Source organism: Monodelphis domestica, chromosome 6 (genome assembly GCF_027887165.1).
Source record: "Monodelphis domestica isolate mMonDom1 chromosome 6, mMonDom1.pri, whole genome shotgun sequence".
Lineage (NCBI taxonomy): Eukaryota > Metazoa > Chordata > Mammalia > Didelphimorphia > Didelphidae > Monodelphis > Monodelphis domestica.
Genome location: NC_077232.1, coordinates 32,387,554 through 32,399,578, shown reverse-complemented (window position 1 = coordinate 32,399,578; position 12,025 = coordinate 32,387,554). Strand labels below are relative to the sequence as shown.

The following is a 12,025-nucleotide window of genomic DNA, read 5'->3' as shown; positions in this document are numbered from 1 at the left end:
CCCTGACTCTCAATCCAATGAGCCACCCAACTGCCTCCGAAAGCTTTCTCTTTTAAACCAGTTTTTGCCTCACAAGCCAATGACCCTTATGCTTTAAGTTAAGATTGGACCTTGTAGAGAAAAATTGTTATTCTGAACATTTATTTTCCCATTATCTAAAACCTAGCTTTATGTCAAATTATTTAGGATTAAAAGGAACCTTAGGTGCCATCAGGTCTAGACCTCTACTTCAGAGATGAGGAAAAGCTAAATGATTTATCCAGGGTCATGCCGTTATTAAAACCTGTATTTGAACCCAAGTTACAGAATCACAAAGCTGAAAGGGACATCAGAGTTCATCTAGTCCAACATACCTCCACAAGAATTTCCTCTACAATATATTAGATGAGGGGTTGAGTTATCCAGGATCGTCTTTTTAGAATTCTAGTGAGGCAAAATCCACTTTGCTGTAGCACTGTTATCAAAAGATGCTTTTCTTTCATTTCGATCCTAAAATTTCTATTAATAGCTTCCACCTGTTTGCTACTTGGGCCATTTGGGACCACACAGAAGAAATCTAATCTTCCATGTGACATCCCTTCAAAGCCCTGAAAAGAGCTTTTATGTATACCTTATTGTACAGTCTAAATATCCCAGTTCCTTCGGCCATGCCGTGTGTGTGTGTGTGTGTGTGTGTGTGTGTGTGTGTGTGTGTGTGTGTGTGTGTGTGTGGTATTATCTTTTATAATGCCATTATCTTAGTTGTCCTCACCACCCCCAGGCTGTTCCATAGCTTATACACATCATTCCTAATATATGCGAACTAAAATTGAACAAAATATAAAGATTTGGTCTAGCCAGAGGAGACTATAGCTGAACAAGCTATTTGGGCACTATTGCTCAATGAAGTTTTATCTCATAACTGATAATCACAAGTATTTTGCTGCAAAAATGATTTGTAACAATACTGATATTTCAAACAGTATATAACATTGTACCAAAATACATCCATTTTCCTATTTATCAGCTATTTTCACTGACTATCCTATGCCTGGGATGATGTCCTTCATCTCTGCCTCCTGCCTTCCTTTACGTCCTAGTTGAAATTCCATCTTCTACAGGAAGCCTTTTCCAATCCCTCTTAATTTTAATGCTTTCCCTTGTTCGATTATCTCCTATTTGTCCTACATACAACTTTTTTGTACACATCTGTTTACCTGTTGTCTCTTTCATTAGACCAAAAGCTCCATTTGGGGGTTTGTTTCCCAAGGACATATAGGGAAAGGGAAACGAAAGAGAATGGATGTGTTCCAGAATACTTGACAGCTCCCTTTGAAGTGGCAAGGAACTTGAGATTGCGGGGCCTGTCTTTTGCCTTTCTTTGTATCTCAGGGATTAGCACAGTGCCTAGAACAAAATGATCTTAAAATATAAATTATATAATGAATGAAAACTTATTCATTAAGGCTCTTAAGAAATGCTTGTTGACTGACATTACCAGTATATTTGTGCAACTAGCAATTGTACTATGGTTCAGTTATCTGTCATTTGGATAACTTTCTAGCATCAACTATTTTACATTTTTATAGGAGCTTTCCAAGGCCAGAACTCTGATTATGTTTGGGAAGAGAAGCTGAGGTGGGAGAAGGGTAAGAGAAAGTTGGTTGGTTAAGTACAATGCGGGGGTGGGGGGAACCAAACAGTGATATTTTTGCCTAGTATTGTTGTGGGGGTCTTGAAGTGAACTCCCCTGGGTTTGGGAAGGGTGCCTTTTAAACTTAACTTAGAAATAAAAAGAAATTTATTAATTTGGAACGTCACATTGAATTTGGCCGGGAGGACAGCATAGATGGAAAGCTGCCTCCTAGAAGACAGCAATTTTAGAGTCTATACCCTTTATGATAGACAATACACTCAGTGCAATGGTGGGGTAGGGGTGGGGGTCATCTGCCTGGGGTCTGCCTGAAGACATAGGGGGTGACCCTCGGAGTTTAGGGGACTGATAGATGTCTTAGATACTACCCATGGTATCAAGGGGTAGCCTGAAGATTTATCTCAATGCCCATCTCAAAACCTAAAGGATAATCCAAGGAGAATAATTCTCTCAAGGGTCTTTGTTATTAGCCTTTGAAGTCCAGGCCCAACCTTTCTGTAGCCTTAACAAGAATGCAAAGAAGCAAAGGAATTTTCCTGCTTACAGTTTGGCCTGAAATACTTATATAATTTGGGAGTACAATGTCCCATGCCAGTCTGAGCAATTTTAAATAGTTTTAATTATTCAGAGGATAGAAAATGTAGCTGGGAGGAGTTCTCAGAATTCTATGTGTGAAAGGCACTTTGTGGGGCCTTTTGAATATTTTTTTTAAGTCATCAAACCCAGCCCCCTCATTGAGTGCCTGAGGCAAGATTTGAACTTAATGTTTTCCCTACTATTCAGAGATCACCACCCCAATTTTGAAATCTAGACACTTAGGTTAAGAACCTCAGCTCTACTCAACTCTGCAGCCTCTCCTGCCTACCTAGTACATAGTAAGCACATAATTGCTTGAATTTTTTCTACCCAAGTTCATGGATCCCTGAAACATAGGCACCTGACCAGCAATCTCTTAATAAATTCTTTTTGATTAGCTGATGTGTATCCACCAGGATAGCCTACCCTGTGAAATAAAGGAATGGAAGGATGAATTAATGGATGAATGAATGAATGCTAAGTGAAGCATGAATGGATGAATGATTTGAACAAAGAACAAGTAAGTAAGAAATCTAGCAGTACCAAATGTCAAACTACTGTGAAACAAGGGGGCAGCTGGGTGGCTCAGTGGATTGAGAGTCAGACCTAGAGACAGGAGGTCCTGGGTTCAAATTTGACCTCAGCCACTTCCGAGCTGTGTGACCCTGGGCAAGTCACTTGACTCCCATTGCCTAGCCCTTACCACTCTTCTGCCTTGGAGCCAATACACAGTAAGGGTTTTAAAAAAAAAAAACTACTATGAAACAGTAATTAGTAAAACTATATGTGGTACAGGGGGAAGCTAGGTGGCTCTGGATTGAGGGCCAGGCCCAGAGATGGAAAGTCCTGGGTTCAGATATGACCTCAGACACTAGCTGTGTGACCCTGGGCAAGTCACTTAATCCTCATTGTCTAGCCCTTACTGCTCTTCTGCCTTGGAACCAATGCACAGTAGTGATTCTAAGATGGAAGGTAAGAGGTTAAAAAAAACCTATCTGGTACCAAGAGATAAGTGGATCAGTGTGTTATGTCTGGCATAAGAAACACCAGTCAGGTTCTTGAACTGCAGAGGGGCTGGTGACATGAGTTATATAGTGGGGGAGCAAGAAAAAGGAAAGGAAGAAGAAAAACAGAGGCAAAGATAGGTTTAAGAGAGAGCCTCTCAGCCCTCCTCATTTGGGGCTTCCAGCTTCAGCTTTTATTTGCAAGTCAATTCATTATCTTACTGCCATCAGTGATAAACATTATAATAGGTCATATTAAAATGACAAGTCCTGTTCCAACACAGATTAGCTAAAATTCTTGTTACTGGGCAGCCACCTGTTGTTCTTATGACTATGAGTATGGAAGAGGTGTTAGAGAGGATTCTGGGGAAACTGCCATGTTTTATAAGACTTGGTGAGCTTATCTCTTGCTTCCTTCTCATTGGTTACAGGTTAATTATAAGGCTACTTGCAATGTTGATTAAGATAGCTAGAATAGGCCCCTTTTGAGGAAGCTAAACTAAGCCAGATACTTTCTCACCAATTTAGCATTGATCCCTAAATAATTTCTTTTATTTGAAGGTTTCAGTACTCATTAACCCTGTGAATTCCTGATGTGGTCACAAGAAGAGAATTTTGCCTTTGCAAAGATATCTTGTTTTTACAAGACCATTGCCATGAGGCTCAGTGTGACCACACCTTTGATCTCAGGGAACAGAATAGACAGTAGTAAAAGATTATAGTAACCCTTCTTGTATTTGACAGAAGTATAGATCCAAGTTTTAGGGATAACTCAGTATTTGGTAAAAATTGCTGGGATAATTGGAAGGAATTTGGCAGAAACTAAACATAAACCAATACCTTAACCCATTTACTAAAATATTAAGCTCAATTATATATATATATATACACATGACCTAGACAAGAAAGGAGATGCCATAAGCATATTAGAAAAATGGAACATATTACCTACCAGATTTATGGATATGAATTTATGAGTAAATGAGATGGGGAATACTATGAGAAAGTAAAATGAACAATTATTATTACATTGAATTAAAGGTAGTGTAGCCAAGATTAGAGGAACATAAGAGATATCTTATCAATCAGATGGATAAAAGGGGAAAATGACAAATTTTGGAGGGAATGTGGAAGAAGAGGTACACTGATACACTGCTGGTGGAACTGTGAACTGGTCCAACCATCTTGGAGCGATATTTGGAATTATGCTCAAGAGTTTTAAAATTCTGTCTACTCATGTCAGAATTGTCAGTCTGTTTCCCAAGAAGATTGGGAAGAAAGGAAAGAGCCTGTGTGGTGGCAAAGAACCAGAAATAGAGGGGATATCCATCAATTGGGGAATGGCTGAACAAATTATGGTATACCATTGTGATAAGAAATGGTGAACAAGTTAAATGTAAAGACCTATATGAAATAATGAAGAGTGAAACAAACAGAACCAAGAGGACACATTATATACAGTTAGAAAATTAATATTTGGAAAATAACTTTTGAATGTCCAACTCCAGAGAAAGAACTGACATAGAAACATGAAAGACATAATTTGTTATATAATGTGTCATTATATGTATTATAATTACATTATGTAAATACATATCTTTTTGTGGGGTGTTGCCTCCTGTGTACAGGAAGGGGAGGAAGTGATTGAGATACCTGGAAATTTATTTTGAAAATAATTTTTAAAAACCGATTATATGAATAGTATATATTTGTACTGGAAGAGGATCAAAATGATATTAAGATGTTGGGGGTCATTGTATATATAGTGTATTCTACTCTGGCTGATCAGTCTAACACCAATTTGGAAGGCTCTGCCACGGGTTGGGCACAAAGTTTGTTTGAAATTTTGGGATGGTGGGAGGTACACCATGTTAGTTCTGTGCCTATAATTCCTAAAATTGAGAGAGTCCTTGAGAAAATGGTATGGGTGATGATGTCTTTTGACTTGAGGATGAATAGGATTATAGTGAAGCCCAGTGGCAAGAAATTGTGAAGCTCACTCTCCCTTCCCGAGTCACTGAGTCAGGATGACTTGGCGTCTTGGATGTCTGACCAAGCTCTGAGGGCTCCAGGGCACCTGCTTCCTCTGCCTTTAAGGTCTTGGGACAGGTTGAACAAATTGTTCTCATCTCCCCATCCCCTGCGGGAAGTCTAGGAGCAGACACCCCACTAAGTCCCAGGTGGTTTGGAGACCAGTTGGTTCCCCTCAACCTGGTTTGAGGCAGTCTGGCTGGGGTGTGGCCCCTGCTTCTTGGAGCCCCAGAAGAGATATGGGTGAAGGTGGAAGAGGAACCTAGCCGGGGCTCGGTTAGCCCTTCCCCCAGATGGGGCGAGTCCTCCCAGCACACCGCGCAGAATGAATGAATGCATAGGTGAATGTAGAATGAAAGACTGAAGAACCAGTGAATGAAGAAAGAATGAATGAGTGGGTGGATGAATGAATGTATAACTGAAATTCTACGGGGTTGGAGGAATGTGCATTACCCAGGGCAGTCTGGTGCCTGGTCCTCCCGTCACCCCTCTAGTTTCCTACGCATCTCCCCGCCCAGCTCAGCCGCTCCCTAGAGGAGGAAGCTACCCGAGAGGGAAGACGAGATGGGGCAAGAGTGTCCAGGGCGGGGTCCCCAGGGTCCTGGGATCCCGCGACGGTATCTGGTCGGAAACTCTCCCGGTCCCGCCCCGCAAGCCCCGCCTCCGCCGCTGCCACCGCCTCCCTTACCAAGATGGCGGGCCACGGGGCCGTACTTCCGCTTCCGGCGCGAGCAGCGGAGCTGGGGGGGGAAAATGGCGGCGGTGGTGGCAGCGGCGGTGGCGGCAGGGGTCCGCGGCCGCTCTGGGCTGCGGCCTGCCCCGGGGCCCCACTGGCTCCTCGGCCTCTCCGTCTTCCTGGGCATCGCGGCTCGCGGCGCCTCGGCCACCACCCACTGGATCGTGACGGAGGACGGCAAGATCCAGCAGCAGGTAGCAGCGGTGGCGGCGGCCCCTCTCGGGAGACCCCGGGCTCCGGCTCCGGCCCCGGCCCCGGCGCCTCCGGGTTCTCCGCAAAGCGCGCGGCCTCCTTTTCCTCTCTCATTCCCCCCGCGCGCTTTGGGTCGCGAGCCCGCCTAAAGGCGCGGGTGCCCCCAACCCAGGCCAAACACGCCGCGCCGCGTGGCTCGGGCCTCAGTTTCCTTCCCAGTAAAGGGATCAGCGGGCGGACTCGGGTTCCCCTGGGCGCCGGGGCTTCCTCCGCCCCCTCCTCCAGATCTCAGGCAGCGGCTCGGAATGACACCCCCTAGGCGGGCAAGCCAGCCCTGCCCGGAGTGGGGAATAGCCCCAACACTTCATGTCTAGGATGGGCTAGGCAGGATTCAAATCCAAGACCCCGCTCCAGATCGAGCCTCTGAGCAGCAAGCGCCGTGGCGTGCTGGTCAGACTGACCGGGGATCTGCTCTCTGGCGCCCATTCATTCGATGGCAGGAGCGTAGCACTTGGCCCCCAAGCACTTAGTCATCACTCACTAGATGCCCAGACACACACTGGGGATACAAAACAGTCTGTCAGCAAAGTATTTGTGATGCCCCTGTTGGGTGCTAGGCTTGAAAAGCATCTTGGGGTGTATGGTGGATAGAGATTCCACGTCAAACACTGACCGAGTGACCCATGACCAGGTCACCACTTCTCAGGTCCCCGTGCAGCCCTTTTAGTCTGGAAGTTGCCACAGAAGGATCTGTAAGATAAGAAATTACTGCATATGGGTCTCTAAGACTTCTTTGCATAGAAGGATCTCAAAGACTAAGAAGATGCCCACCTGCTTTGGTAGAAGAGTTTCCTCACCTGGGTTTCCATTTACCAGTGAGGTCACAAGTCTGTCCCTCCCCCGCGTATTACATTATTGTGAGGAAAAGGTTTTTTTGCAAATCACAGAATTGCTGTACGAGATTAAGAAAATTGAATTGACTTCCCTTAATATACCTGAGAATATTGGAGTCTCCTGTATCTCCTATCTTTTATTCTTTCTCCAAAACTATATTTTCTTTTCTTTTTTTAAAAACCCTTACCTTCTGCCTTAGAATACACAATTCTATGTATTGATTCTAAGTCAGAAGAGTGGTAAGGGCTAGGCGATGGGGGTTAAGTGACTTGCCTAGGGTCACACAGCTGGGAAATGTCTGAGGTCACATTTGAACCCAGGACCTCCTGGCTCTTAATTCACTGAGCTACCCAGCTGCCCCCACTATATTTTCTTGATTCAAAAGTCATTCAACAAATAGAGTGCATACCCAGAGACAAAATATGTTGTTGCTAGTATATTTCATCTGTAGTGTCTACTTAATACTCTTATTTAGTATTCTGCTATAAGATTTTTATTCTATCCTAAGCCACTTGTCATGTAAAATGGAATAATAAAGTGTCTAGGAAATGTTTGGCAGCTGTGGAATCTGCCCAGTTGTAACAATTTGTGTAACAATTTGGTTTTCTAATCACCATTCTCTGCATCTGATAACATGGGATGAATCCTGATTTGAACATTTATTCATTTGGGGCTGGAGTTGCCATTTGATGTCAGATTTTATCTGAATGAGTATATTGATGGTTTTACTTTTAGAATCACTTGTTTTTCACAGTCTAGCTGGTGAAATGATGTGCTTTTCATTGAAGGGGAGATTGGTCACCCCTGTTTTCAATTCCAATAAGAAAAGTTCCCATGTTTCCTTGTTAGTGGCCACCCTACATAAAACTTAAAAAAAAAGGCTATCTCCAAGATATTAGAAACCAGCCTTGAGAGATCCATCTCTTAGTAGGGCTTGAAATTCCATGTGAGAGCCAATCCTGTGTGTGCTCCACCCAGTTCTTATTTCCTGGTCTCTGTTTTCCCTGAGGCCCTTCTGAAATGAGACAGAGAATTGTCATACTTACTGCAATTTGGGGAGCCTTCCGTTGGCTTCCTTCCATTGGCTCTTCTGCCACTGCTATTTACACCCTGTGACAGTGAGTTTCCTTCATGACAATGTCCTACCCCTGACCTGAGAAAGTAGTCCATCAGGAAGATACAAACTTGACCCAAGGGATGAGAGAGGCCCTGCCCTGTTAGACAGCACTTCTTTTTCATCCTTTACAATCAGTGCCTTTTTTTTGTCTGTGGACAGAAGAGCATTTCCTCCTTCCTTGCCCTTAGTGACCAAACCTGAGGGCTTCCTGGATCTGTTCTGATAATCTCTGAACTGTATGGAAGAAGATAAGCATTTGGGGAAGAAAGCAAACTTCTGTTCTCTGCAGAAGGACTTTGCAAAGGTCTAGTTGGTGTGAATCCTTTGGGGGAGTGAGAAGAACTGCTTTACATTTACATTGTTGCATTCCTGCAGGCTCAATATTTTTATGCAGATACTAACAAGATTCCCAGCTTTACAATGTAACAGGAAACAAAATTCAACTTGAAAAAAGTCAGTGTGGAGGCCCAAATTTGGAGATGGTGACCTGGCCCTGACTGACCAGTCCAAGCACCTGCTGGCCCTTTGTCCCATTGGCCAGTCTATGGGTTTAGTTAAATTCTAGCAACATTTATTAAGTGCCTGTTGTGTGTAGGAGATCTACAAATAGGTCCTGCCCTCAAGGAATCCATTGTCTCTGGCTGCATTTAATTTTTTTTTAATCCAGCAGTAGCCAGATTGTTAGATTGACAACATTATGCATTATGGGCCACTATAGCTTCGCAGAGCTTACCGGCCAGGTTCCATAAACATTTATTAAAACAACCTCTACAGAAGGTTAATCCAGTCTTCTGGCTCAATTGTCAAATTCTGAAGGGGTCATATTTGCATGCTGTTGGTTTTGTGCTTGCTCCCACTGTAGAAAGAGAATACAATAATTTTTCTATTTCCAGCTAAATCAGTGTTTAAGACCATAGAATTTTGGAGCTGGAAGGGAACTTAGGGATCTAGTCCAAAGCTATCATTTTATTTTTTAAACCCTTACCTTCTGTCTTAGAACCAGTACTGTGTATTGGTTCCTAGGCAGAAGAGTGATAAGGGGCTAGGCAATGGGGGTCACACAGGTATGACTTGCTGAGGCTAGATTTGAACCCAGGACCCCCCATCTTTAGACCTGGCTCTCACTACTCTGAGCCACCCAGCTGTCCCTAACCCCCTCATTTAAAAATGAATGCTGGGGGCAGCTGGGTGGCTCAGTGGATTGAGAGCCAGGCCTAGAGACAGGAGGTCCTGGGTTCAAATGTGGTCTCAGACACTTTCCAGCTGGGTGACCCTGGGTAAGTCACTTAACCCCCATTGCCTAGCCCTTTACCTCTCTTCTGCCTTGGAACCAATTCACAGTATTGATTCCAAGACAGAAGGTAAGGGTTTAAAAAAAAAAGATGAATGCAAGTCCACCAACACCAAGTGACTTGCTTCAATTCACTGGTCAAGGCAATGGCATAAGTAGCATTCAAATTCAGTTCTTCTATCTCAATATCCAAATCTTTATATATTGCTTCTCTCTTTTGGTAATAATATCTTAATAAGCCTCATGCAGTTGTTACCCTGTAGAGTTTGTGTCTTTGTAAATCCCCACATTTATGGCATCTTTTATATTTGTGGATTGTGTGGAATAAGCTGCATTAACACAATGGGATTATCCTCAGGTGATTGTTAGCAGTGAAATCTAAGAAAGTTTCAATGTTAGACTGAATTTCTTGAGTTGTAAACTGGATTTTTTCTGTTATTTGTTTTTTTAAGAGAAAAAATGTGTAAATTTCTGTCTTCTCTTTTTCATAGTCTTACCATATGAAACCATATGTTGAATTTGTCAAATCTGACCTTGTCACCTGTTTTTGTTTTTGTGGGGTATTTTTGGAAATAATAAAGAGCAGAAAAGTGAATTTGCTTTCCAAATTAATAGCTTAAATATTATGGAAAGGGCTATAGTGATTCTTTGTAAATTTTCTGTCTTTAGCAAATCAGATGGATAGTAATATTTGAAATCCTCCTGATATTTCAGTGTCTGGCTTAAATGCACAGGAGGTCATCATTTTTTATAATATATTTTTTAAAGTACTCATCAATTAAATATCTGCATTGCCAGAAGCATTGATTTAAACAGGACAGTCTGCTATAACCTCAAATGATGAAGGCATTCAATGAGGTAAGCAGTTTTTTTTCCTCCCAAGAGAGCATTTGCTTGTCAATTTTTATCCTTGCACAGCAAATGCAGGCATTTCCTTGTTAATTTATGATGCTAATGGGGCAGCTAGGTGGCCAGGGGGAGCTGGGTTTGGATTCAGAAAGGCCTGATTCTACATCCTGCCACCAACACTAACCCCTCTCTCTCTCTGCCTCAGTTCTCTTTTTTGTGAAAATGAGAATTGGATTTGCTGACCTCCCAAGGCTTTTTCTGCTCATTAGTCTGTGATTATATATGATTGTGTGATATTGTGCCTGCACCTATGAGAAAGACTATAGCCTTTAACTTTGGAGTTCTTTCTTTCTTTCTTTCTTTCTTTCTTTCTTTCTCTCTCTCTCTCTCTCTCTCTCTCTCTCTCTCTCTCTCTCTCTCTCTCTCTCTCTCTCTCTCTCTCTCTCTCTCTCTTTCTTTTTTTCTTTCTTTCTATATAATTCACCTACCTTGGAAGGATATACTAGGACTCTAACAACCATTTATAACACCAATAACTTGTTCTAGAGAAATCAATTCTAGTTCCAAACAGTGGGCTAACAAGTGAATTTGGGGAAGCAACCCATTTTTATGTTGGGGGTTTCTATCTACATTAAGAGGAGTCATTGGTACTGCCTTTTTCTTTGCCTCAGATATACTCTTTTTAGCTCATTCCTTTTGTAGAGGCCTGTTTTCCACTCAAAATTCTTTATCATTATAATGGAAAAAAACAGCTCCTCAAATTTTCCCCTTTTTTGTAACTTTTATTACAGATGCTTTTCCATCTTAATCATTATTTTGTATTTGTATCTTGAATGTTTTAGGATAATTTATACATACATGTATAGGCTATCCTAAAAGTCTTTTTTTTTTTAAACCTTTATCTTCCATCTTAGAATGAGTACTATATATTAGTTTCAAGAAAGAAGAGTAGGAAGGGCTAGAAAATGGGGGATAAGTGACTTCCTCAAGGTCCACACAGCCAGATATGATCAAATCTGAGGTGAGATTTGAACCCAGGACCGCACTTCTCTAGGCCTGGCTCTCAATTCATTAAGCCAGCTAGCTGGCCCCTATAGTTAATCTTGAGGTAACAAGGAGCAACTCTTTTATTGGAAGGAGGTATTATGAGACTTGCACTTGGGAAAATCATTATAGTGGCTGAATGGAGGGCAGATTGAAGTGAAAAAAGACTTGAAACAGACAGACCCACCAGCAGCTATTGCAGTGGCCTGTACTAGAGTTGTGTCGGGGTCCGAGGAGAGAAGGGGACATATTCCCAAAGCTGACACAAAGGTGAAATTGACAGGCTTTGGTAATAGATTGAATTGAAGAGCAGAGAGATAGGGAGGAGTGGGAAGGTAGCCTAGGGTGCAAGCTTAAGGTATTGGAGGATGGTGTCCCTTTTAAAATAACAGTTAAGTTTGGAGAGGAGGTGGGTTTAGGGAGAAAGATAATGAGTTCTTGGAGTCTTTGTTTTGGAGTTTTGTTTTGGAGTCTTTGAGCAATGTAATAATAAGATATCTGAAAGGTAATTGGAGTTGAGAGAAGTCAGCAGAGAAATTAGGGCAAGATGGGTAGAAATAGTAGTTAAATCTACTGGAACAGATGAGAACCAAATAAAGTAGTATGGAGGAAGAGAAGAGGGCCCAGAACAGAGCCCTAAGGGGGTACCTATGATCAC

General features: G+C 42.4%; 1 protein-coding gene across 2 annotated transcripts in view; it reads left to right on the top strand.

The window, feature by feature from the left end:
* The first annotated feature begins 5,895 nt into the window (after positions 1-5,895).
* TTC17 (tetratricopeptide repeat domain 17) overlaps positions 5,896-12,025 on the top strand; it is a 124,189-nt gene continuing 118,059 nt past the window's right edge. For both annotated transcript variants that reach the window (XM_007497340.3, XM_007497339.3), the window contains exon 1: positions 5,896-6,174. In XM_007497340.3, the coding sequence (XP_007497402.1) occupies positions 5,998-6,174 (177 nt within the window). In that variant the 5' untranslated portion in view covers positions 5,896-5,997. The remainder of the gene's footprint in view (positions 6,175-12,025) is intronic.